The sequence below is a fragment of the Myotis myotis genome, unplaced genomic scaffold (genome assembly GCF_014108235.1).
Source record: "Myotis myotis isolate mMyoMyo1 unplaced genomic scaffold, mMyoMyo1.p scaffold_m19_p_7, whole genome shotgun sequence".
NCBI classification, from domain to species: domain Eukaryota; kingdom Metazoa; phylum Chordata; class Mammalia; order Chiroptera; family Vespertilionidae; genus Myotis; species Myotis myotis.
The window spans coordinates 86,923,278-86,950,338 of NW_023416379.1; the positions used below are offsets into that span (position 1 = coordinate 86,923,278).

The 27,061-nt window shown below is 46.8% G+C and overlaps 3 protein-coding genes across 5 annotated transcripts in view; 1 reads left to right on the forward strand and 2 right to left on the reverse strand.

Moving 5' to 3' along the window:
* USP49 (ubiquitin specific peptidase 49) overlaps positions 1-15,737 on the forward strand; it is a 105,773-nt gene extending 90,036 nt beyond the window's left edge. For all 3 annotated transcript variants that reach the window (XM_036318309.1, XM_036318308.1, XM_036318307.1), the window contains 5 exons: positions 4,609-5,956; positions 7,405-7,609; positions 11,445-11,553; positions 12,087-12,292; positions 13,300-15,737. In XM_036318309.1, the coding sequence (XP_036174202.1) occupies positions 4,637-5,956; positions 7,405-7,609; positions 11,445-11,553; positions 12,087-12,292; positions 13,300-13,490 (2,031 nt within the window). In that variant the 5' untranslated portion in view covers positions 4,609-4,636 and the 3' untranslated portion in view covers positions 13,491-15,737. The remainder of the gene's footprint in view (positions 1-4,608; positions 5,957-7,404; positions 7,610-11,444; positions 11,554-12,086; positions 12,293-13,299) is intronic.
* A 4,405-nt stretch (positions 15,738-20,142) lies between these two features.
* On the reverse strand, positions 20,143-21,628 carry TOMM6 (translocase of outer mitochondrial membrane 6). The gene is made up of 3 exons (XM_036318311.1): positions 21,291-21,628; positions 20,685-20,789; positions 20,143-20,463 (listed from the first exon to the last, which is right to left on the reverse strand). Exons 1-2 carry the CDS (start codon positions 21,416-21,418, stop codon positions 20,693-20,695), a joined length of 225 nt encoding a protein of 74 aa, XP_036174204.1. The 5' UTR covers positions 21,419-21,628; the 3' UTR covers positions 20,143-20,463; positions 20,685-20,692.
* Positions 21,629-21,761: 133 nt separating this feature from the next.
* PRICKLE4 (prickle planar cell polarity protein 4) lies at positions 21,762-26,312 on the reverse strand. The gene is given in 10 exon segments (XM_036318430.1): positions 21,762-22,374; positions 22,376-22,439; positions 22,442-22,525; positions 22,528-22,727; positions 22,729-22,964; positions 23,457-23,657; positions 23,903-24,040; positions 24,766-24,873; positions 25,423-25,566; positions 26,238-26,312. Coding segments are annotated over 10 exon segments (1,563 nt in total). The 3' UTR covers positions 21,762-22,061.
* Positions 26,313-27,061: the final 749 nt, after the last annotated feature.

Consider the following 27,061-nt stretch of genomic DNA (forward strand, 5'->3'; position numbering starts at 1 on the left):
GGCAATCGGACATCCCCCGAGGGGTCCCGGATTGGAGAGGGTGCAGGCTGGGCTGAGGGACACCCCCCCCCCCTCCTCCCCGGTGCATGAATTTCATGCACTGGGCCTCTAGTTATCTAATAAAAACGATACTTGACGTTCTAGAAATAGATGAAATCACTGAGAAGAGAGCCGAGGACAGAAACTTAAGGAAAGCCTAAATTTCAAGGAAGAAAGGCACATATGGAAACAGAAGGTGTGATTACAGACATAGGAAGAAAACCAGAAGAGAACAGTAGCCTGAAATGCAGGAGTGAATGTGTGCAGTGTCTAGTGCCAAATAGATGCGGATGGGGACTGAGAAGAGGCTAATAATGAACTTAGCTGTAAGGAAATTGCTAATGACCTCTTGAGAAAATAGTTTCCATGAATTGAAGGTGTTAAGGAGTGAGTTGTGAGGAACATGAAGCTGCACATTCTACTTGTCAGAAATAAATAGGCAGACGGAGAGCTAGAGTATCAAGGACAGTCTAGAGCAGCGGTTCTCAACCTGTGGGTCGCGACCCCTTTGGGGGTCGAACAACCCTTTCACAGGGGTCGCCTAAGACCACCAGAAAACACATATATAGTTACATATTGTTTTTGTGATTAATCACTATGCTTTAATTATGTTCAGTTTGTAACAATGAAATTGGGGGTCACCACAACATGAGGAACTGTATTAAAGGGTCGCGGCATTAGGAAGGTTGAGAACCACTGGTCTAGAGGCAGGGCAAACTGGGGTCTGTCTGTCTCCTGACAGGAGAGGCTTGAGTGTATCCATACCTGGAGGGGAAGGAGGCAAACAAAAGAACAGAGACCAAACGTATAGAGTGGCCCAGCTCTGGCTCTTACATGGTCAGCGAAGCTGGTATTCCATACAGAGCAAAGCATTTGTTAGAGAAGTTGGTATTGGGTACAAAGCAAAAGCATTGCTGGTTGTTCTGTTTGTCATTTCCCTGCTCTGCAGCAGGCATACCCCCCTTCCCTAGGAACCCAGGGTGTTGTGTGCAGCCCTGCCCCCTAGATGAACTCTACTCCTTTTTTATTGAAGAAAGTGCACTAATGCAAGTAAGAGACATTATCATATGGGCATAACCTTAAATATGTTGCTTAGACAAACTCATTCTTGAACATCAGCACTTGATTATTGACACCAAATGAGTGACATCACGGCTCTCGAGGCTCTGGCACACCCAGCACATCAGCATACCATCACCTGTGGCCAAGAGCCGATGTTCAAGTGGCCATTCCAGTTCTCAGGTCAGAAAACTCAGCCTCTCCAGGGGTCTGTGAGCTGCCCTCTGACCTATAGATTATCTCTTATCCACACACCCACACCCACACCCAGGGAGAACAGTAATGAGGGAAGGGAAGTTCAGCAGCCTGGGAGGACACTGCACCCCATTTGCCATCCCCAGCCCCACACTGCCCCTTCACAAAGGCCTTCTGAGCAGTTTCTTTCCCTATCCTCACTCTGTCCATCTCTGCCCCTACTTTTTATTAGTTTGTGTTTTTTTAATTTTAGCCATATTATAAAAATTCAAAAGGCTAGTTTCATTTTTCTTATAAGACAGCCTTTTAAAGCCCTACAGAGTATTCTAAAAGGTAGCATTCTTCCCTTTAGGGTTATTAATTGCATCTTAATATTTCTGTGTCATTTGAAAAAACCTTTTTCTTAATTGTTTTATTAATGTTATGTTATATTTTCTCATATCTCTTGGAAATAAAATGTTACCCAAAAATAAAATTCATTTTTTAGCACTTGTTATTTGTAAAAATATATTCACTGTATCTCTTCAAGTAATCTTTGCAGGTTTTGTGGTACATGTAATTTAGGGCACATTTAGTAAGTTGAAGGGTTAAAATATCCTGTGCTGTCGCATATGGCAGTGAGCAGAATCGCAGATGTTGATGATACCACATAATTAGTATTCTTTCATGTAAATGAAGGCTGTCAGCATGTTACCATAGTGTCTACTCTCTCTGAAGCTGGAATTTATGCCACTTGGTCTCACCAAGACCAGGCAGGATTATTCCACTGTCCTTAGTTAAGAACTGAAAGGAAATTAATGCAATGAGAGAGAAGATATGGAAATTTCCTTAAAGTAGATAAATTCTCTTTATTTTTTTTCCTATTTTGCTTTTGCTTATTCTCCCCTTCCCCCCTCCCCTCCCGCCCCCAGAAATTTTATTTCTAGTGATGCAGAAATGCATTTAGGATGAGCTAAGAAATTTCCTATTTGAGAATAATTGGAATAGTTCAATTAAAGGACAAATCATATTTTCAAGCTATAGATTTTTGAATGATTATAGTGTTCAGTCATCTCATACAGAATTTTTTCAATGACGTGATAAATCTAGAAATTTCTCATCAGAACAGAAAGGAAGAATTGAAAAGATTTTATCTTCTTTTAATTTATTATTTTAGAGATAATAACCATAGTATGATACTTTTAAATAATCATAGTTTTTAGCTCCAGTTGATTCCGATTTTTAAAATAAAACTGTGGTAATTAAGGGAGCAAACATTCATATTTTATCAGGTTTACTTTATATACAGACAGATCCAAGGTGTGCAAGACATTTATTTAAAGTTTCTGATCTACCTAATGACCGAGAACAGTTAAAAGCACATCATGTTCTTTCCCAGTTACACTGCAAGTTTATCTCCTTCGGGTTTTGGGTGCCCGTCACACTGGAAAAGGTGTACATGTCAGAAAAATGTAAAATAGAGCTCCTTTATGCCTGTGGGTATTAGGCCTTGTTCTTAAATAAAGTGGAACATGCTGTCTTTCTTGGACTGAGTAACCTGAGATACTGTGTTCTGCTTATTCTCTATTTTGTGTGTTGATTAAGGTGGCTTCTTTTTTGTGTGTCACTTTTGGGTGATTTCCATTTTATGATCAGATATGTTTTCCTCTAGAGAAGCTAGTCTGCCCAGCTGAAATCAGTGTGGTGAGGTGCACAGTACCCCGGTGTTCCCCTGAATGGGTTTACTCTGCCATATGGCAGGTTAGGAAGTCCCCGCGACAGATTTGTAATGGGAAAAGGGCTGTGCAGGAAAGGATGTGCGTGATCAGCAAATTTATAGATCAGAAAATGAAATCAGAAGAAAGTGTTTCCAGAGCGCACTTTCCATTTGATGGCTCTCCATGGAGAGAGTATGGAGTGGTCTTTTAGTGTTTTTCTACTTTGGCTTTTAGTTATTCCAGCATATTTTTTCTAACACAGGAGTTGATTTCATTAAGGCCTCCGTGTTCTGGTATTGTGTTGCTGTATTCCCATTCACGGAAGTATTCTCTGTAGGATTTGAAGTTGTGCTGTGTTTCATGTGATCTCAGTAGCAATTAAATTCCTAAAGACACATCAGCCCTCCCATTGGCTAAAATATGGGGACTTGCCAAGTTTTGAGTTATAAGAAGCTATTCTGCTATGATTCAGTGAGTAATGAACCTTTCACAGGAAAGAAAACAAAAAGAGAAGCTGAGTGAGCTAAAGATAGTATGTCCTGGTACATTTAAGTCTGTGCTATCTAATATTGCACTTACTAGCTACATGTGGCTTTTTAAATTTAAATTAATTAATAGTAAATAAAGTTAAAAGTTCAGTCCCTCAGTCTCACTGGCCACATTTCAAGTGCTCAGTTGGCTGATTAGTACAGTATTGGGCAGTGCAGATAAAGAACATTCCACCATTGCAACAAGTTCTTTGGGACATTGCTGGTCTAACTGGAAGATTTTGAGAAAAACAGTTCTTTCTTTGATTTCTATGAGGAGTTCTTCATTCCTATATAATTTACTAGATTTAGTGCAGCTGTTTTAAGGTTTTAATGTACAAATGAATCATCTGTAGACCCTGTTTAAAATGCAGATTTCAGACCCCTCCCCAGACTCTTGATTCATCAGATTTGGGGTCGTGACCAGAAATCTGTACATATAAGTACCCTAGGGAATTCTGATGCTCACAGGTGGTTGAGGAACTACATCGATTGGTTGCCTCCTGCACACCCCGACCAGGGCCCCCGCGGGGGAGGAACCTGCAACCAAAGTTGGGAATCCAACTGGGGACCAAGTCTCCAGGCCAAAGCTCTGTCCACCCACTGAGACAGAACAGCTAGACCTGTCCCTTCATACAACCAGAATCGTGATTAGTATTCCCTCCAGGACATCATCATTTCAGAAATGGTTTAGAACACAAGTTTCTTTCCCTTGTTGACCAGTTGGGTGCCATGTGAAATAAGGGTAATGACTTTCCTAAGGAACACAAAATCAGCCTCATATAAAAATCAGTTGATAGCCAAGAATTAAAACAGGCTTAGAAAATTTGAAGTTTTAAATTGGTGGTAGGCCCTTCCCCCTGTATTTTATAATTCTTCGTTTTTAGGGGACTTAACTGTCTTTCTGTAATTCTCATTCCATACTAAATTTGCTTTACTTTTTAAAAAACTTCGAAAGGAACCAATTTTGAATTGAAACCTAATAAGCATTGAGTTGAAAATGCCAGTAGCAAGCCTTTTTCTAGGAAAATATTTTGCTGAAAGCTTTTATTTCTCTCTCTCTCTCTCTTTTGGGGGGCCTGTTGTGCCAGGTTGAAAGAGTGGAGCCTTCTGTGAGACATGGATAGATGCAAACATGTAGGGCGGTTGCGGCTGGCCCAGGACCACTCCATCCTGAACCCTCAGAAGTGGTGCTGTAGGGAGTGCACCACCACGGAGTCGGTGTGGGCTTGTCTCAAGTGCTCGCACGTGGCCTGCGGTCGCTACATTGAGGACCACGCCCTGAAACACTTCGAAGAGACTGGACACCCACTAGCCATGGAGGTCCGGGATCTCTATGTGTTCTGTTACCTGTGCAAGGACTACGTGCTCAATGATAACCCGGAGGGGGACCTGAAGCTGCTGAGAAGCGCTCTCCTGGCGGTCAGGGGCCAGAAGCAGGACCTGCCGGGGAGGCGAGGTCGGACTCTGCGGTCCATGGCCTCGGGCGAGGACACGTCCCCGCCGCCACGCACTCCTCAGGGACAGCCGCAGATGCTCACGGCTCTGTGGTACCGGCGCCAGCGCCTGCTGGCCAAGACGCTGCGGCTCTGGTTTGAGAAGAGCTCCCGCGGCCAGGCAAGACTGGAGGAGCAGCGGCGGGAGGAGGCCCTGGAGCGCAAGAAGGAGGCGGCGAGGCAGCGGCGGCTCGAGGTCAAGCGGCGGCTGCTGGAGGAGCTGGCCAGCGCCCCTCCGCGCAAGAGCGCACGCCTGCTGCTGCACACGCCCCGCGCCGCTGCCCAGCGCCCCGCCGCCCGGAGGCGGCCCCCACGCCGGGCGCCGGCGGTGGCTCCGGGCGTCACTGGCCTGCGCAACCTGGGCAACACCTGCTACATGAACTCCATCCTGCAGGTGCTCAGCCACCTCCAGAAGTTCCGAGAGTGTTTCCTGAACCTCGACCCTTCCAAAACGGAACAGCTCTTTAACAGAGCCGCCAACGGGAAGGCCCCGCTCGCGGGCAAGCTGGCCAGCAGCTCAGCCACCGAGCTGTCGCCAAGGAGCCACAGGGCTGAGTCTTGTGAGCGGGATGGTCTCTTCTGGAATGGCGGCGCCTCCATCACCAAGAGCCTCGAACTCATCCAGAACAAGGAGCCCGGCTCAAAGCACATCTCCCTCTGCCATGAACTGCACACCCTTTTCCGAGTCATGTGGTCCGGGAAGTGGGCCCTGGTGTCGCCCTTCGCCATGCTTCACTCCGTGTGGAGTCTGATCCCTGCCTTTCGCGGCTACGACCAGCAGGACGCTCAGGAGTTTCTCTGCGAGCTGTTGCACAAAGTGCAGCAGGAACTCGAGTCGGAGGGCACAACGCGCCGGATCCTCATCCCCTTCTCCCAGAGGAAGCTCACCAAACAGGTCTTAAAGGTGGTGAACACCATATTCCACGGGCAGCTACTCAGTCAGGTAGGTGTGTGTCCATCCTAACCCCAACTCTACCCATCACATTGGAGGGAAGCTTGTATGTTAGCATTTGGGCTTCTCGTGAGTGCCTCCTGCAGGTTGTTGGGTTAATGGGGTAACCAACAATGGCTATAATTATTCATAATGGAGGGTGGCCATTGTACCTTTCATTGTACTATACACTGTGATGGCCTTGTTGGTGAACTTGCCTCCTGTCTCTTTCTGGGCAGATTTTCAGTGTAACTTGTTATATCGCTTCATTTTTAATGAATGTCTTTACCCTTTAATGATGATATGGATAATCTAATATTCTCTTTATAATTAAGTATCCATGGTTGGCATGACATCTTTGATCAGTTTTAGGAAACTGAACAGTTTGCCTGTAACCCTGGTTCCATGATATTTTGAAAGGGTATGTATTCTTACTAACTTGATATTCTTTACACACATGGAAGGGGAGTGGCTAGGAGGATGCCAAAGGCCTAAACAAGCCTCCCTCCTGTTCCCCATCACCTTTCATTTACTGGGTCTTCAGCCATGTACAGACAGAAGCAGTGACTCATAGATAAGGCTTTGTGAGAATATGCATAAAGAGAATTTTTATTGTGGGAATATGCAAAAAGAGAATATTTATTGTGAGACTATGCAGAAAGAGAATTTTTAAAGTTAAAAAGGTGGGCAATTTAAGAGATTCAAGTAAAACCTCTATACTATGCTACTGAGGTTTGTGTCTTGGCATTTAGGGTTTTAAAAGAATGATGTGTAGGATGGGAAGAGAAAGTTTATTTAAGCTTTTCGCATTTGAAAGGGGAGTATTTATGGGCATTTACTTTATCCATTGAGGGTCAAAGTAAATTGTAGAAAACAATTTAAAATAGTAAATTGTTCTCTATGAAGAATCAGGACAAAGGTACATCTGGGAAGGTTGTAAAGGTGCATCTGAGGAGGTCGGATCACAAGGTACTTTGAGGCTCTGTGGACACAGGGATCAGTGTAGGGATGCTGCAAGAACCAGAGGCAAAAAGAGAGGCAAGTTAGGATTGCATGGAAGGAGCAAAGTCTGGAAGAGGAAGGAGTGTGAGGATAAGAAAAGCAGACAGGAATCTGCAAATTCTCCATCTCAGACTGATTCCCTGATAACTTGCTGTCTGTACCACAGCATTGAGTCTGGCAGAGCATGCTTTGGGTGAGAAGAGAGAAAGGTGTAGGTAATAACCTCTGTGCCGGATGGTTTTCCAGTTCCAGCTAGCATTACATAGTTAGAAATATATACAGAAGTAGCATGCTCTAATTCTCTTAAAGTTATATTTATTATTTAATATTACAAATAAAATATTTTTTAAGACTGTATACTTAGTTTTGATCAAGTTATGTGTCTTGTATAAAACAAGCAAAAACATATGTGGGAAGAATGGAGTTATATAACCTGTAAGTCATGTTTTTCATTCTAGGTCACATGTATATCATGCAATTACAAATCCAACACCATTGAGCCCTTTTGGGATCTGTCCCTGGAGTTCCCTGAACGCTATCACTGCATAGAAAAGGGGCTTGTCCCTTTGAATCAAACAGAGTGCCTGCTCACTGAGATGCTGGCCAAGTTCACAGAGACAGAGGCCCTGGAAGGGAGAGTCTACGCTTGTGACCAGTGTAACAGTGAGTGCCGGGGCTGGAGGGGAGAGTGGGGGTGTGCGACTGGAATATCAGTTTAAGGTGCTTTTTTTTGCCCCTTTTAGTCAAAAGTAATACTGATAATATTGAGTGGTTCTAAAGCATGTTTTAAAGATTTTTTTCTTCCTGTTTTACTGAAAATAAGCATATGGACATTATATATTAAAAAACAAAACCGTTGTGGCTGATACGGCTCAATTGGTTAGGCATGATCCTGTGCACCAAAAGGCTGCCAGTTCGATTTCCAGTCAGGGCACATGCCTGGGTTGCAGGCTCGATCCCTGGTAGGGGGTATGCAGAAGGCAGCTGATCGATGTGTCACTCTCATATCGATGTTTCTCTCTCTCTCTCTCCCTTCTTCTCTCTCTAAAAATAAATAAAAATATTTTTAAACAAACCTAGGAGTGGTGCCTCCTTTGACTTCTGCTGTGATTGACATTAGCTGTTATTTTGGGAGGCATTTGAACATATGGATCCTGAAATAGGGACTCTAAGAATGTGAATACTTCATAGTACTGCAGAGGTCTTCATGAAACTCATGAATGTAGAATCTGACAGATCTTATTTAAGTTCAGGTGGCATAGCCTGTTGGAGGGCTGTGGCATCAGAAAAGTGTACTTTCGTATTGAATTTGTAGATTTAAAGTGTTAGGAGTAGTGGTGCAGGTCTGCACAATAAGATCAAGGAAGCAAATCATAGGGTGCATTGCTCTCTGGAAGTACATTCTGCACTTGTTTCTTCACATGCTTGAAAGGTTGGCATTTTGGAGGCCGTCAAAAGGAAGTATTTCTCTATCATGACATTAATTTTAAATGTTTAATTTTTTTAAATCTTCACCCGAGAATATGTTTTATTGATTGATCAAAAAATAGATAGGGGGGGAGGGAGAGAGAAAGAGAGAGAGAGAGAACCATTGATGTGAGAAACATCGATTGATTGCCTCCTGTACACTCCCGACAAGGATCAAACCTGCAACTATTTTGGTGTATGGGACCATGCTCCAAACAACGGAGCCACCCAGCCAGGGCTTGTGGCGTTAATTTAAAAGTGGAACTCATCCTCGCCGGTTTGGCTCAGTGGATAGAGCGTTGGCCTGTGGACCAAAGCATCCCAGGTTCGATTCCAGTCAAGGGCGTGTACCTTGATTGCAGGCTCCTCTCCGGCCCAGGCCCTGTTCAGGGCTTGTGCACGAGGCAACCAATTGTGTTTCTCTCACATCGATGTTTCTGTCTTTCCCTCGCTGACTCCCTAAAAATCAATGGAAAAATATCCTCGGGTGAGGATTAACAACAAGAAAAAAAGTGGGACCTTTTCCATGTGGTTACGTGGGCATCTTATGCAGGGCCCCTCCTGTCTTGCCACACTAAAGCTCAATACTCTGTTAACTCAGCATATACAGAGGAAATGCAGAGCAGATGTTTAGAAGCTCATGTTTGGGTTTTTTGGCATATAAGGATTTGGAAATTAAAATTAATGGATTGTGCAGAGATGTAGAAATCAACTTGCAGCCATATAATACAAGTTTTGTGAACAAAAACCTTAATATATTATTTGCATATGGTTTTATTAAAATAGCAAATGTGGGAAACCTGTTCTCTATGAAGTATCAGGACAAAAATCAAAAGTAATACTTGATGTTATTTTGCTGTTTTAAAATAAAAATTGAAATGCTGTACTTGGTTAACTGTAGACTCACATGACCTGTTTCCCATTATATATAAAGGCAGTTACTTAAATGATCTTATTAGAGCAGTATCAGTTTTGTTTTTTAATATTGATTCATAAGCCTTTTACTTGTAAGGAACAGCAAAAGGATGTTAACAGCTTTAATTTCATCATTCTCAGACATGATAGATAAGGCAAGAAATACTTTTATTTTTGCAAGAAAGGGTTGTTTTTCTGGTTTCCAGATGTTCCAGTTTACCAGGATTTCTCTAGGCAAGTTCAAATAATAGCAGGGAAGGAAAGCTATGGTAAAGGGATGAAATGAATTGATCTTTTGCTTGTGAATTTTCAAAATGTCAGCTTTCTACCTCTCTGTGTGGCCAGCTTAATCAAATGGAGACAGAACTGATCAATCTCAATTGAATCAGTAATTTCTTTTTCTTTGTGAATTTCATTTTAGGGAAACAAAGCCAGATTCTAAATGGTCTTCATCTTAGCTCACACACTCCCTCTGCTGACAGTGGCAGTCACTGCGGGGTTACCAGACAGAGCTGCAATAATTTTTAAAATCTGCTGGTGAATGGGAATGTAAAGTAAGGCCAGGCCCTGCTCTGAATTCTCTTTCTGTTCATGCCTCCACATATCATGACCGCCAGCCCTACTAAATGCGATGGCACATTCATTCTGCGGCAGTCTATTAGAGAAGCAACAGCTCCACATTCTACTGTCACAGAAAGCTCCATGATACGGCATCTGCTTGTGATTTGCTCCCTTTCACGAGTGGTCTAGAGAGGACTTGGAATCAGATCCCAAGCTCTTCAGACACTGAGACCATGATATCCACAGCTCAGAGACAATCAGCAAGCAGCACAAGTGGACTACTAATTTTACATTCCCATCCATTCACCGATTTAATTAATAGCAGAGCAGTCATCGGTAAATAGTTATAGAGAAGGTTTCTAAAGGACAATAAGAGAACTTTATTTCCATTGTTTATTTGCTGTAACTAAAAAATGCATATCCTAAAATTCAGTGGCTTTAGAAACAAAATTGAAGTCTGAACACTGATTCTGCTTTGGACTGGGTGAATTTGTCCAGCATGTCCAACAGTGTGCTTTTATCCAAGAAACATGTTTCAGAAACTAGGTACAGCATAAAAATATTAAACCAGAAAAGGTTATTTTCTAAATATTTGTATATGCCACAAGCATATCATGCTGGAGGGGAAAAATCTGTGTAAATACTTTGTCCTTTAGTAATACTGTATCCTCTTACCTTTTTTTAAGCCTGAAATACATGCAGCATTCCCCATTTTACAGGAGAGCAACCTGAGATTCAGAATTTGAATAACTTGTCCAATAGCATACAACTAGCTGTGAACAGGAAATAGAATTAGGCCTTTCTGATGAAAACAAAAAGCCTTTAAGTTTATATTATGGTGCATCATAATTTAAGTTATAAATACATATTTACTAGTAAAGGCATAGAACCCTAACATGTGCCTCTGTGCATATTATTGCAGTTATCTTGTATTATATTCCATTAATAAGCCCATGATATCAGGAGTGTACCATCCTAAACCCATACCAATTTTGGAAATTGCTGATGGCAAACATTTGAAAGTAAAAGTATCAGGATTAGGTTTAGTTGCTGGTAAGTCAGATCAAATAACAATAACTTAAAATGAGAAGTAATTTTTTTCCTTCTGTTATATAATAAAGTCCAAAAGACCTTCCGGGGCTTGCATGGTTGTTGGCGATCCAAGCTCCTCCCATCTTTCAGCTTTACTACCTAAGTTCAGATCTTCATCCTCAAAATTACCTCATGGTCCAAGGGCAATTACAACAGTTGCAAACAGTGGTAAGGACAAAGGATGCACCTTACAACTGAGTCAGCCTTCTTTAAGCTGCCATCCCCAGAGTACCACACAATCATTCCTTTTATCTGGGCTAGAACTCCCATGGGCACAGCATGCAGACATGTGGGGCTGGGAAATGCAGTCCTACAGAGGGCCGTAGAGCTGCCCCAAATAAAATTCAGGTTCAAATACTAAGACATAAGAAGAATGCATATTGAGTGGCAAGTCATTGTCTGCCACAGCTAGGAGAGAATGAGATCCCTCACAGTCTGTCTTATACCTTCCCAAACCATATAGGCAAACGACGAAAATCCAATCCAAAACCCCTTGTTCTGAGTGAAGCTAGAAAGCAGTTAATGATCTACAGACTACCTCAGGTCCTCCGGCTGCACCTTAAAAGATTCAGGTGAGCTTGCTCTCGGGTGTCCCACGTGGCTGTGAACTGTAGGAACGGCTGCTTCAAAGGCAAATGGTGAGGGCAAATGTCTTTGCTGTTGGGAGGGGACGCAGGCTCCTTGGGGACCTTGTGCTTTCCGTGGAGATTAAATGAGTCATGCCCAGTGAGACAAGATGTTGGGCTGCTGCTCTCATGGCCCCTTTTAATTGGCTAACCTGCACCAGGTGTCTGTGCTTGAAGGTTTTCTAGCCTCACTTTGGCTTATATAGAGTCATCTTCAGAATAAAGTATGAGAGAATCTGTGAAAAGGGCAGGCAGTAAACTATAAAAGATTATTGCCTGAATTGCTTCTTCAGGGATCTGTAGCTTCAGAGTACCTCATGGAACATTCACCAGAAGTATATGTGGACAGTAATTACTACCGTTCTATTAATGTGAAAACCAAAGCTGAAGGTTAAGTTTTCTCAGTTCTCAGTTCTGCCTACCTCTATCTATGATCACTTATGCCACCTTTTACTGATAAGTTTATATCTATGTTCTAGGTGGTCTGGCCGTAATCACCGAGAGAAGATTGGGGTCCATGTCGTCTTTGACCAGGTATTAACCATGGAACCTTACTGCTGCAGGGACATGCTCTCCTCTCTTGACAAAGAGACCTTTGCCTATGATCTCTCCGCAGTGGTCATGCATCACGGGAAAGGGTTTGGCTCAGGACACTACACAGCCTATTGCTACAACACAGAGGGAGGTGCGTGCGCTTTACTCTGTAGGGTGGGGGACACGGAAAAGGGTGGTCTGTCCACATTTCATTGCTTTCCTTTTCATCTCTAGTAGGATAATACATACATGTAAATCCAGTTGGAAGAATTATGGAAGTTTAATTCAAATTGTTGATAAATCACTAAATAATAACATGAGATTATTCTGAAAATTAACAAGAACTGACACATATAAAAGTTCTTATTAGCATGGTGCCTAGCACATTATGCTCAATGTTAGAGGTTATCATTATTATTAATCTGCTGCAGACCTGTTTCCTTTTTGGTTATGCAGAAATTGTATGACCCATCTAGCCTCATGGAGGTATTGCATGAATCTCACTAGCCTCGGCTTATAACCAAGTTGAGGACATTTTCTGCGTATTCACTATATCCTTACTACATCCCTTACCATGGGAGGTGTGGGGATACAAGGGCCCCTCCCAAGTTTTCAGTCCTTGTCCCGAGGGCAGAGCCTCCCATCTATTGTGCTGGGGCAGGTGCGCTGCTGAGGTCTTTTCAGCAGTGTACTGATCTTGAACCCCTCAGCCCTTGGGGCAGCCAGAGTGAGCCTATGAACAAAAACCTTTTTATTCCTTCTAAATGTTCCTTTATCACGCCTCTCTATTTACATATCCCCTTTCATCATCATCCTTTTCCCCTCTCTTCGCCCTCAGTCTCTTGGCTGTCTTTGTGGAAGGCCCTAATGGGGAATGAAAAAGTCTGACTAAAATAAGGATAAAAATTCCAGTCAGGTGATATTGTAAGCAGTATTGTGGGGTTTGGTGGGGTTAAAGCTAGTGGTTACAGGGAAGTCTCCTGGTTTCATTTACTTGTCTCCCCTGCACTCCACACCACCACCACCATCACCACCACCAATAGTCAAGGGTTGGCTCTATTCACACTTCTCTGTCCCTTTCTTCATCTCCTGGTTTTGCCTGCTGATTGGAAATATAAGTTGGTAGTCATTTACTCTTTCTTTCCTTTGGTTTCCTAGGTTTTTGGGTCCACTGCAATGACTCAAAGCTGAATGTATGCAATGTCGAGGACGTGTGCAAAACTCAAGCCTACATCCTCTTTTACACTCAAAGAACAGTTCAGGGCCATGCAAAAACCCCCGAAACCCACCTCCAAGCTCAGGTGCAGCCCAGCAACAACCACGAGGGCAGACCACGGACCTTCCCCTGAAAGGGAGGCACAGATCACAGACTGGCTTGCTTTTAAACTATTGGTGTCGGTACATCTTTCCTGATAGGAAATGAGGTTTACTGCAGGAACAGTTTACTGGGTTTGCCTTACTGGGTCTAGAGCAGAGGTAGCAGGTGACTCATATGCTATCATAAAATATGTAGTCACTTTGTTTTGAATGGATTTGGAAAGTCCCTCCTTTGATAAAACAAATCAAAAGTAGTAACTTGTATGAAGCTTCATCAGTTACTTCTGAATATAGAGGGATCTGGGTAGAGCAAAAAGGGAGTAAGCTGAGCACATCCAGCCAGGAGAGCAGCCATGTTTTCTTTCCATTATGTGATTCCCCTGCTAATCAGGGCCTCCTTGCAGCACCAGAAGAATCCTCCTGATGTAAGCAGTCCAGGACAAAGCACATGAGGGGGGCCCTGGGCTAGCAGCTTTCCTGATGGGATTGGTTCTGAGGTGAAGTCTAAGGAATTGTTCCTACAAAGGAAGTTATCTTCAGGGGTTGAAAACTTGCAGACTTAAAGAGTGGAATGAGATGCACGGAGCAAATTTCCCCATGCAAAATGGGAGTTTTTTCCCGTGTCATACCTTCCCTGGGGCTTCTGAGACTGGCATGAACATCCCTTCATTCTAAAGGAGAGGTTCATATAGGGAAGCAGTAAACTGGCTCGGGACATGTTCTGCGTAGCCTAAGGACACTCCTGGCTACTCAGTCCGCTAGTGAATCCCTGGTTCAGGTCAAGGTCTAGGACAGTGGTTCTCAACCTGGGCTGCACGTTAGAGTCACCGGGGAGTCTTTTTAAAACCCTCATTTCTGGGCCTCATCCTCCGGGAATTCTGTTTGTTACTCATGTTGTGGCCTCACCCCATAACAAAGAAACAGAATTTCCGGAGGATGGGGCCCAGAAATCAGGATTTTAAAAAGATTCCCAGGTGATTCTAATGTGCAGCCCAGGTTGAGAACCACTGGTCTAGGGTTTAGTTTAATAGCCAGTGGTCCAGGGCTTATCTGAATGCCTGTCACCTGATCCCACTTGGTGCAGCATGTAGCTTTTCTTAGCTCGCAGCTTCTTTCTTGCTCCTGGAGGGCTAGAACATTACTGTCACCACAAAGTTTGGGAAATTTTGCTTTCCAAGGGCTTAGGAAGCTGTCCCCCAAATGTCTGAAGAGTATACTGCTGGTGGCTCTGGCTTGTTTCCTCCCAAATCTGATCATCCTTACTGTTTCTTTACCCAGCCACAGAGTCCACCAGAGAAAGCAAAGGTGCCGGGGCCTTTACTCCAGTGCTAGCAAAAGAGACCTTTCTACATGGGGTTTCTAAGTGGAATGAAATAGCCCAGATGGAGACCTTCCTCTTCATCAGGCACCACTGAACTTCCCTTCTTAATCCTTCACTTAAGGCTCACCAGTACACGTGAAGGCAAACCGAAACTCTTGTGGGATTGCTGTAGGCTGCCTCAGCTTGTCATATGAATGCTCATCTTTTGACTGAGTATGTCATATAAACATTTCAATTCAGGTAGAAGTAGAGTTGTCACTTGAAGGGAGTAGATATGGAAGGGAGTTTGGGGAGGGATGGGAAGCTGAAAAAAGAGAGGGTAACAAATAAGGGTTGTAGCGTTAGCGCTACCGACGAGCCACATTCTGGAGCAGATCTGGAGCATTTGCTTTTTACCTCTTTTGAGATCAACTTTCCCCTAGGACCTGCCAGACAGCACTGAAACATGGAGGAAATTCAGAAAGAAAATGGCTCACCCTGCTAAGAAAGGGAGAGCTCCTATATTTTAAATTACACTTGCTTTTTCCAACACTGTGAGGTTTCTGTAATATTTAGCTTTTATTTGGAAGCGATAGCGTATGGCATTTTTTTATGCTGTTTGGTTTATATTGTCTGCTGCAGGCTTCTTTGTATAAGCTTGGCCTGGGCTCACCTTCTCCTGACACTGTTTTAAAGTGTCACAGCTGCATACGCTGCCAGAGGCTCTGATGTGAAGCTATACTCTCCAGATCCACATTTTTAAGTTGGAATGATTGGTATGACTTTTTGTGGCAATAGAAAAGCCCATTAACTAAAAACAATCTGGGAGAGTAAAAAGAAAAGGAAAATATAAATTGTGCCTCATCTTTCATTGAATGCTATATTTACTGTTCTAGAAAAAGATAATTTACAAATGGAGAAGAACTAATAGAGCATCTACTTCATCCCTCAGGCTGTCCAGGGGGAAATATTTGAGAGAAAAAAAAAAGAACATTTAATGGAAAATTAAAAGATCTTCAAATTTAATTTTTAGAAATAGTTTTATACCAAATATTATAAGGCATATTAAGCAGATTAAAACTGTAAAATAAGGGCTTACCTTAGCTGAACACCCCTGTATCAGATTAACAAAATTGTTCAAAGTGAGTTGGAATAGACACCCATATCAGAATCCTCACTGAGCTGCACATTCATGGAGGTGCCCCTGCAGTCGCAGACTCCTCAGGTACCAGAGGCAGCAACACTAGACGCTATTGAGAAGTTAGTATTTATGAAGATTTTTATTAAAGAGTTCCCTGCTACAGAAGTCAACGGCTGTTGTGAGGGAACTGTCCCTTTGCCTTTAATTTATTTACATATTCGAAGTAGATGAATTTCTTAGTTGCATCTTTAAATTGAAACATTCTAAAAGAGGAGAAAATAAGAACCAGGTAGAAGTTGACTAGATGCTGCCAAATCAAACCCAAGTTTTCTTAACTGAACCGTGCGGACCTGCTCTCTCCCAGACAAGTAGTTAGCATCCTGTTCCAAGAGCCCTTAGCAGTTGGCTGGTGTGTTTACTTTCTGTTGTAGCCAGCCAAGATGGATGCACCCTGGCCCTCAGAAAGGATTTTTACCTCAGTCTAGCTTGACCTTCATACTTGTGGTTGCCTCGGAGATGAGCATTCATACTAGCGTAAAAAAGATTAGGAATGCCCTCAACAGCTAGAAACAAGCTCTATTAAATGGTGGGCAGAGCTCTTGCCAGCTTTGATCCAGCCCCTCAGACTGAAGGGGGTGGTGCCACACCATAAAGATTTCCAGATGATGTCTCTTTCAATGTTATGAATAAAATTGGAAACTGTAGAAGTGTTAATGTGTCCTATGGACTCAATAGCAGAGTTTATTTTTGTTTTTAATGACAAGGCTTCTAGTAAGTGAGCATCTGAGTTCCCTTCTCTGGCTTACAGTTCTGTCCTATTGCAAGAACTCATGGGGTGAGTTGGCTGGCAGTGGGCATGGCCCTAGAGGCCCCAGCATAAGCCTGAGAGAGGCCGACAGTAGTGCAGAAGGAAAACTGGTTGGGTGTGGAGGGTGGGATGTGGGTGGGCAGGCAGGGAAGGAGAAATGGAGTTTGTTTTCTTACTGATAAAGCTTTGTGAACTAATTTTATATAATTCATAAAATTTGGTGCCTTGTACCCAATTATGGTTTGCATGGGATTGAAAAGATTAAGGGAAAGGAATCCTTCTTGTCAAGTGACATATTGGTCTGTATAGTGTAAAGGACATTTGGTATCAGACTTTTTAAAAGTGTTTCATGTCTCATGTGTGAAAGCAAATTGTTCTTACCAGCAAGATCTGAAGTTTTACTGTAATGTTCAAAATTTCTGTGATTATTCACGAAATGTCTGCTTTCCAAGGCAGACTGTATATTCCATTCTTTTTCACCACCCCCCTTTTATGTTCAAAACATTAACTCAAGCCTTTTCACTCAGGCTGGGAGGGCCACCCTTCTTAACCATATACTATTCCCCTATCTGGGTTATATCTTAGGAGCGGAAGGCTGCTTTTCCAGCTGGTTGGGAGAGCACAAATGTTCAGAAAAGGCCTTTTTGTTTTTCTAATGCTGGGCAGTTTATGGTAGGAGTCAAACAAAAATGGGACCCTTGAAATACTACCTTAATTCTAAATTTCTTTTGCAGAAAATTTCAGAAAGCAGTGTGGAACAGTCCCCTGTATGTGAACCTTTGATTTAGGTTGTAAGGCAAGCCAGTGCACTGTGTGATTTGCAAAAGAGAAGGCTTAAAGAACCTGCCACAGCCCTTTCCCGGCAGGCGCCGGCTGGGATGGTGCTGAGTGGCTGTGGAAGGTGAGACCCAGCCTGCTCACCTTGGTGCTGTTTACTGCGTGTCCTTTCACGCTGCCCTTAAGGTTTCCACTGAGCTCATGAGACTTCACCAAAGGGTGTCTAAAAAGCTCACCACTCAAAGCACATTTAATAATTGGGTCTCTCCACTTAACTACTGGCTTCATTAGGTGAGGAGGTTGTATCTTTGGAGTAAAACCTCCCATGGCCACTTAATTTTTTACCAGGCAACTGTGTATCTCCCCGGTGGCTCGGATTCTCTCAAGTCAGCACTGCTGCCGGCAGCGCCTTCCAATATGACTGTGATTTAGTTTGTATCTTTCACATTTAAGTTAACCGTTCTCCTGGTGTAGGGCTGACTCTAACCACTGTGCACTCATTCCATCCACACTGCCCTAAGTCCACACAGCTACTACAGCATTGAGGTAAATGGTCATTTTTGTAGACTCTTTCCATACTTACTCTACTGGCAAGTTTCCATTTAAAATCTAAGTAGGAAGTGTAAGAGATTTTCATAGTACAGTGGGGCCTTGACTTACAAGTGTCCCGACTAACGAGTTTTTTGCAATACCAGCTGTCTCTCAGCCGATTTTTTGCATTGAGTTGATTGAGTAATTTGAGTTAACGAGCTCGGTCTTCTAACGAATTAAACTCCTAAGTCAAGGCCCCACTGTACTGTGTTATTAGCCAGGGCTGAAAACTGACAGGATGTAAACCTGATTTCCTTTGGGGAAAATGCTGTGTTGGAATGGTGAAAGCAGCACTTTCATTCATAGAATGATTACTCACCTCGATTTTTGAAATTGTAAATTTGGTAGCTTTATTTGCTAGTCTTATCACTTTGAGGAATTAAGCCAGTTTAAATCAAACTTTACCTTATCAGCATATGGCTTTACAAACCAACCAACAGTGAACACTATTACTTGAAGCTAAAACATTTTTAAAAATAAGTTTACTTTCAATTGACATACAATAGAAGACATCAAATTGAGTGAAATTTCAATGCTTTTGAAAGCTACTATATCTTAATTTTACTGGATTTTGATTTTTTAAAAACATTGATTTCAGAGAGAGGGAGGGGGAAGAGATAGAAACATCAATGATGAGAGAGAAGCATTGATCTGCTGCCTCCTACATGCCCCCCTACTGAGAATTAAGCTCAAAAACTGGGCATGTGCCCTGACCAGGAACCAAACTGACCTCCTGATTCATAGGCCAATGCTCAACCACTGAGCCACACCAGCCTGGCTGGGTTTTGATTTTTAACTTTGAAAACATTTATGAAATAGAACTGTTCACAATTATGAGATCTGGTAGCAGACTTCAAGGATGTAAGTTTCACTGTTATAAAGAACAGGAGGTGCTCATACTGGTCTTAGCAGTGGCCTGACACAGGTGGGAAGGGCTTAGACCTATGCTGTGGCATAAAAGTTTCCTTCCTGGTCACCATTTTGGGGTTGACGGCTTCAAACTTAAGCCTTGCTCTCATATATGTGACCCTTCCTCATCTTAACACCTGGTAAGATACAAATCTATCAAATCCTTTGTGGTCCCACTGTAGACTATTAAAGGTTCATGGTTTCATGTTAAGCCAGCCACAGCCCTGAATTCACTGGCTCAAACTCCCTCCTTTTAACAAATGGGACCTACTAGTTAATACAAGGGAATAGTGCTTTTTAAAAGAAAATATATTAAAAATCTAATTCTCAAACAGCTTTCTTAATGAGATTTATGCCAGCAGGGTCAAGAGGAATTATTTGGTCTTATTTACCTTTAGTGAACAGGTTGCTAGAGACAACATCTGTCAACCATAACCATTAGACCACTGCGGTACATTTACGCTGACCCGCCTTTCCCATTCATTCCCTTATCCCATACCAGTTCCATTAAGACACTTGGCACAGAAAAGCAGTATTTTTTAAATCCCTAGTAAAGTAAATCAACTAGGAAAAAGTTGTCAAGGGGAACGTGTCACTATCTCCACATCTCTCCTACATGAGTCTTCCAGGCCAGTTCATTACAGATCCCATTTCCAAAGACTCCAAGCTCCTGGGCGGCAACACGACTGAGTTTCAGTGTCAGAAAACACATATTTCCTTGTGAAGGAAGCCGTTTTCTCAAAGAGACAGATGCTCACTTCAGTGCCCATCACCCAGGCTTACTTAACACCTAGCCTCCACCTGCCGATCACTGCCCTTTCCACCAATAAATCCCATTCTCTTACAGAAACAATGCCTCCCTGGTGCCTGGAAAACCCACCTGGAGCATTAACATGCTATGCAACACCAAAAGGATTCTTCCCCTAGTAACGCTCAAAAATGGAAATTCCTCAGTAAGCTTCAGCTATGTTAACATCAGTGAGTGGTGGCTACAGTTTCCATTCCTTTTTTTCTTTTAATATGAAGCAAGCCACAACCGTGTTTGGGCTTGTTCCTATCTCGTGTGTGAAATATAAATCATGTTTTTATGATTTTTGTAGATCAACTTTTTACACCTTGTTTTTGTAAGCTGAAGTTTCTTATTAAAAAAACAAAAAATGGCTGTCTGTGTGCAGTCTTTATTTCAGATAATTGTTAAAATACCATCAGGTTATTCCTCAAGAAAAGAGCAGAGATCACTCTCTACCGAAACTTAGGAATTATGTACAGAACTTTACAAAACAGAGGACAACACTTCAGCTGAAGCCTGACTGCTGACCAGAGAATGAATTCTGCGTAGACCCGGCGAAGGGAAGCAGGCAGGGAAGGGAAGGTAGCCATGTGAATCAAACTTCAGCTGCTATCAGGGAAAGTCTTGTGATGGTCACAGACTGGAAGCTCGGTGTTTGGAGGTTCAAGTACATCTCGGGTTCCATGTGTCTGCAATCAGACAACAGAACAGGAGGTGGCAAGTGAAAGCAGAAATGTAAACGCACTGCAGGGAAATGGGTACTCAAATTCCTTCTAACATGGAAACACACGTAACTAGGCAGCGGCCAAAGGTTTTACATCAAGTCTCTCCCCTCCATTTTGTGGATAGTTGATAAAACGATGGCTTCTCCCTGCCTCTCATGACACACAGACAGTGGTTACCTGCTTACCTATCTGGCTACACCCCTGGCTGAGGTGCCATTAAGTCAATGTCACTCAAATTCCTGGCCAGCCAAACTCCTGCAGCGAAAAGTCCCAAGTTGAGGATCAAGTTCCTGGAAAAAGAATTATTCTATTAACCTTGTGGTCCCACCGCCAGCACCTGGAAAAACCTCCCGGAGGCAAACACTTCTAGACCGCGGGAGCGTTGATCACTATCGCCACATCATGACGCGGCGGCCTGTCCAAGACCCACCCAGTTATTTAACTGAGTGTCTGTCTAATAAGAGGTCAGATGCAAAGACCAATGAAGCACTCATCTGGGGCCGAACAGCCCGTTTGGGTGCTGGCGCCGCCTCTTCCCGGGTCCACGCCCCCCGCACCCCCCTCCCCCCGGTCAGGGTCACACTCTCCAGACAACCGGGTAACTGAAAACAAGGCTTTTGCCGCCGCACCGGAACTCGCCGAGCAAGGCCCTCGGCAGACCACGGCCGTCACGAAGAGACCTGGACGCGGGCGGTCTAGGCCCCCGGAGGGCCAGCCCGGGCCCAGGCACTGCGGCGGGTTCTGTGCTCGGGCGCGGAGGGAGGGCTGGGGCCGGGCTGCGGCTCCGTTACCTCCGGAAGTCATTCCTGTCGGTGGCGAAGCGGTAGACGCCCCGCAGCCAATCTCCCACGTTGTCTGGGATTTCGGGAGCTTCACTTGCCGAGCCGCCAGCGCTCGCGCCGACGCCGCTGGAAGCCATAGCAGCAGCTCCACGCTCCGCACGGCCTGACCGCGGACGCTGCCCGCGCACGGGGATGACGCAACTTCCGGCATCGCACTTCCGCCGGCTGCCGCGGAACGGAGGGCGCCGCGGCTGGAGCGAGTCCGACACCCGCGAGAGAGGTGGGACCCCGGGCTGAGCGTCCACGTGCTCTGCGAGAGAGGAGCAGGCTCGGCCCTGCGCTCCGGCGGTCCGGTCCCACCCCCGCTCCCTCCAGGCCTTCGGCTCGCCCAGCCGTCGCGTCACACGTGGCCTCGGAGTGACCGCTTCATTGGCGCAGGAGGCTGGGGATCCAGATGCCCCGGCCTGTGGGGTCGGGGAGGGGCTAGCTCAGCAGGGGCTGCGCAGCTTTGGGGAATGGGGCTCCCCAAGAAAGTCTCCATCAAGAGTCACAGAATGCGCGGGCTGAGGAGGAGGTGCTCAAGCTGGCCACCCCGCCGCCTCTCCCAGCGCGTCCCTGGCTGCGTTCAGTAAGGACTTTTACGGGGAGAGGAGTCTCGGCCCCCGCCTCACAGACCACCCCTCAACTCGACTCCCCCGGCTCCGGGCCGCGCCCCTAGCAAACGGTGCAACGCTTCCTGGAGGTGCCACTGTCACCAGTCTGGAGGCGTCTCGGGGCCGCTCAGGGCCGGGGAAGGCGCTGACCTAAGAAAAAGCCTTCGGGGTCTGAGTCGGAGAAAGAGGAGCAGGTGGGGCAGGGGACGTCCTCCTCGGGACCAATGGACCTCTCCAGAGGGCCCTGCCCCCGTCCTCTGGGCGCCTCCGCCTTGTCCCCAGCTGGGCTCTCCTGCTCCCGGCTGAACCCCAGCAGCCGCCTCTGGGTTTCTGGGCTGGAGCCGGCGGCCGCGACGAAGTCTGCTCCGGAGACGGCCGCGGAGGGTAGCGGAGCGCGGTCCCCGCCTTCGGCTCTGCCGAGCCCCGCCTCCCCTGCTCCGCCGGGTCAGACAGGCCTCTCTCAGGGGCCTGCGTCTCACACCCCCAGATCCGGGCGGGGCGCCCCCCTCCCACCCCGTGGCTAGGCCCCGCCTCCCGCCCCGCCCCGCCTCCGCCCACCAGAGGGCGGCAGCATCCCCAGTCCGGGAGCCAGTCCCGCGCCGCAACCTCACCCGCGGCGCGGGATGGGCTCGGGAGGCCCTCGGAGCGCTCCGGCCAGGGATGCGTGGTGAGAGCTGCGGGCCCCGAAGCTCGGGTTTGGGGGTGCGGTTGGAGGACGGGGGCGCTGCTGGAGGGACGGGACGGCGTGGGACCGGGGCGAGGGCCCCAGTCCGGGGGACCTCGCTCTGCCCACTTCCCCTTGGATCTGCACCTTTCCTCCCTTACCACGGGGCGGCCTGCCTTCCAGGGTCGCGGCCAGGCTCCAGCCGGCATCCGAGTAGCGACTCTCAAAGCAAGTGGGGCAGCAGGGGCCGCCCCCCGGCCAAGCATAACGTCCACCCCCCAAGGGCCCGGCGCAGTCCTGGCAGCAGAAGCGGTTCTCGTGCCAGCGCCATCCCTCCGCCTCGGTGCAGCGCGGGGAGAAGATCAGCTGGGAGAGGGAGAGGGGACCGGCTCATTCATTCATTCACTCATTCATTCATCCAGTAACCACGCCTTATAGCCAGTTAACGCGAAAGCACGTCTACGGGCACTCTCATTTGATCTACTCAACCACTCTCCGACGCAGGGAGGGCTGATTGGCTTAGCCAGGATGCCCAGCTAGCAGGTGGCACAGCCCGGAGTGCGACCCAGGGTTCCGCTAACATTGCTAACTCGGGAGTTTCTCGCATGACAAGGCACAGCACTGGGCACCGGCATACTGATGGGAACGCCTGTCCAAGAGTCCCTGCTCCAGGGAAATTGTCAACCCCAGAACATATGGGGGACACTGCAGTGAGGGAGGAGGCAAAGGGTCCCACGTGCCCAGAGCTCAAGTGGAGCAAGGGAAACACAAAGGTCCTAGGCTGTCCTCTTCTCCCTACTCCACTCCCTTACATCGTGCCAAGTTGGACCCTGAACAGACCTCCCCTCAGAGCTGTACCTGGTCACAGGCAGGGCAGTGTGGCCTCAACAGCTCAGCATGACGGCCGCAGTAGAGATGCCCATCGTGGTAGAAGTAGATGCGGTTCATCAGGGCCTGGCCACAGGCCTGGCAAGCAAAGCAAGCCTGGTGCCAGCAGGGCCGCTCTCCTGCCCTGGCCGCAAACACTCCGTATTCCCTTGGCCTCAGGCGCTCCCTGCACTGCCAGGCAGGAGTGCTGGCTGGTCAGAGGCAGCACCACCCTCCTGGCTCTTCCATCCCAACCCCACCTCCACTGCATGCTCACCAAGAGCCCCCAACTTGGTTTCTCTTGAAGTTTACCATACTGTCAATCCCCAAACCCTTTTCTCACCAGAGCCTCAGAAGCTAGCTCCTGCAGAATTGAGAGGGCAAAGTGTGGAGGAAGGGGAATATTGGGGCGGGGGGGGGGGGGGGATACTACATACCTTTCCACAGGTGCATTCTTGGAGCTTGGGAGGTATCAGGCACGCCACCCCCTGTCCCAGGGCCTCACGCCTCCGCTGGGCACAGAAGAGCTGGAGCTCAGCCAGCTCCTCCTCCCCAGGGGCCAGGCAGTATCGCTCCTGCAGAAACAGGTTCCACGGTGACCAGGAGAGCCCCAGCAGGCAAGATGGAAGTTTGAGTGGAGAAGGCTTAGCTGCTGGGTCAAAGGAAGGTTGTAGAACCTCCGGGAGGTGCAGGTGGTAACAGCATAGAAGGGCATTGAGATGGAAAGGGACAGGGACAAGGGTGCCAGTAAACCCACCTCAGTTTTACTCCCCCCCTCCCCCAGGAACAGTCATCACTCAGGTCTGACACCAAGAACTTAGCCCTGCCACCACACATTTAGGTCCTTGCTCCCAGTGAACTGTATATATATATATATATATATATATATATATATATATATATATATAGCTCAATATCACTTCCCATTGTGTTTGCCCTATTTAGTCCATATTCTCCTGTCTTGCCTACCCAACTGATTATAAGCCTTTAGACTGGGCACACATAGAGCCTCAATAAATACTTAACCATACTCCCTACATTTGTACATTCCATTATTTGTTTCAAAAGTCGCTCATGTCCATTTTCTCATTTGCTCTTCAACTAAGCATTGTGGCGGCAGAATGGCCATCATGTAGGTAACTGTACCCCTTACGTAGATGTGAAAACTTGGGCTGAGGTTGGGGGAATGATTCCCCCAATTAGTGGCATAGCTAGGCCTTAAATCCACTTTCCCTGACTTCTGGACCAGGGTTCTTCCACAGAAGGTAAAAAGGGGGACGCTGGGGAGAGGGAGACCCACATCGCTGTCCTGAGGAGGGAGCTGCTGCAGGAGCATCTGGAGCCCAGGCCAGTTGGGGGCTCAGTTGGTGTCCAGGCCAAGGAGCCCCAGGCTCAGAACTTCAGGATCCTGAGGAGACACAGCAGCAGATGAGGAGAGGAGCTAGGTTTTCCCTCTTCCCTCCCCTTCTCATTGCCACCTCTTCTCCAATCTGGGACACACGCGTGCGCGCGCGCGCGCACACACACACAAGCACACACACGCGCGCGCACACACACACACACACCCCTTTTGGACAATCAACTTTAAGAACACCAGGACAGCTGACCCACTCCTGCATTTGTGGTCTGATTGATGGAGGTTGGGGAGGCCTCACACCTCAAAACAGCTCCCTTCATATGCTTAAAATCACCCCCTTCACTCAGGGCCCAAACCCCTCAGGTCTGCTTTAACAACACAGACCCCCTTGGAGAGGTAATGTGTATTCATCTGAATACATTTAAAGTCAAACCCTCATGTCCTGGGGGGCGGGGTGGTGGCTGTAGAAACGGATTCCTGCAAAGAGGAATCCTGCTCTCCTTTCCCTGAGCCCCACCTCCTTCCAGCTGGTGGAAATGGGAGGAGATGCAAAGGGTGGAGGCATATTGGTCGAAGAAGGCAGGGCAGGACTCCCACTACCTGAGCAGAGGTCTCCTCAAGGTCCTCCTCCGGCAGGTGGCCTGGGCCACTGTCGAAGTTCACTGGTGGGTCTGCATCCCCAGCGGTGAGGCCCTCCCCTCGGTGGGGCCAGCCAGGGTTCAGCACCGACACTGATGGCAAAGTCTACCCCGAAAATAACAAGGACACCTCCCATTTATTCAGTTCTTGCAATGTGCTACTAGGCAGAGCTAAGTGCTCTACAGACATGATCTCATCCAAAAACCATGTGAGTCAGGTGGCATTTTTTTCTCCATTTTTACAGATGGCCAAACTGAGGCCGGGTGAGCATAAATGGTATGCCCAAGGTCACACGGCTAGTAAGTGGCAGAGCCAGATCTTGAGGCCAGGCCTTTCGGCTCCAGAGTTTCTGAAGCTCAAACTCTGGGGTCTTTTAAGATTGGGATGGTGCCCTAGCCGGTTTGGCTCAGTGGATAGAGCATTGGCCTGCGAACTGAAGGGTCCCAGGTTCGATTCCGGTCAAGGGCACATGCCCGTGTTGTGGGCTCGATCCCCAGTGGGGAACTTGCAGGAGGCAGCCAATCCATGATTCTCTCTCATTATGGATCTTTCCCTCTTCCTTCCTTCCTCTCTGAAATCAATAAAAAAATAAAAAGATTGGGATGGAGGAAAGAGGAGGCCCACAGTGGGAGGAGAGGGCATTTCTCCTTTCTGGTGAGCCTTGGGCAGCCTGGTCCCTGCTTCCCCACCTCCATGGCCTTAACTCTCACCATTCCTCACTGTGTACTTACCAGGCCAGTGGGCTGGCCTCCTCCCCACTCCCTGCACAGGCCTACCTGCTCCAGCTGTGGGCGGGAGCCAGGCGAAAGGACCACTGCGCCAGGAAGCCCTTCTCCGCCTCTCCAGCCCATCGCTGTTCCCTTTCCCTGAGCTCCAGAAGTACAGCCAGTGTCTCAAGATGGAGCACATGTTTCTCTTTGCCCCTGTCTCTCTCTCTCAGCTCCTCATCTAGTCTCTGAGCTCCTCCAGGACACAGGCAAATCTTGTGTTTCTATCTCCCATCTACAGCAGCAATTTCATTGGACCATTCTAAGTGCCTCTCTCCAGCCCTCCTCTGGGCAAGCCCTGGAAAGACCACAGGATCTTGGGGGCGGGAGGGGATGACTGAAGTAGAAAAGGGATGGGCCCTGCCCAGAAGAGCTCAAAGTCTAGGGGGTAAGACAGAGATGAAGCCGGCAGAATGGGGCTAGAGCTCCCGGCAGGTACACACAACGCCACAGGGGAAAGAATAAGCAGAGCCATGCCAGGGGCTAGTCAGCGTTTTACATCCTTTACTCCATCCTCACAACAATTGCCTGAAGTGGCTTCTATTATCCCATTTTAAGGCTGAAACAAACTGAGGTTCATTATCTTGCCCACGGTCATTTTAGGACGAAGGGGAGCTTTAGAAGGAGGTTGCCTTTGAGAGCTGAGATGGATTCTGACGGGCAGCGGGCACAGGAGGGCCGGCAGCAAATCTCTGGCCTGTAGAAGAGGAGGTGGGAACAGGGTTAGACTGCTTCCCAGCCCACAGCCCCCTCTGCACCCCCTTTCAGATGTCCCGTGCCACCCTTCCCAGCGTCCTGGCTCCACACCCACCTGCTTCCTTCCCAGTCTGCCC

What these genes read in the sequence shown, in the direction of transcription:
- TOMM6 (XM_036318311.1), bottom strand. Translation starts at nt 21,418, where the DNA reads ATGGCTTCCAGCGGCGTCGGCGCGAGCGCTGGCGGCTCGGCAAGTGAA. An exon ending in GACAGGAATGACTTCCGGAG is followed by an intron (nt 20,790 to 21,290) that starts GTAACGGAGCCG and finishes TTCTTTTTCCAG; the next exon opens with GAACTTGATCCTCAACTTGG.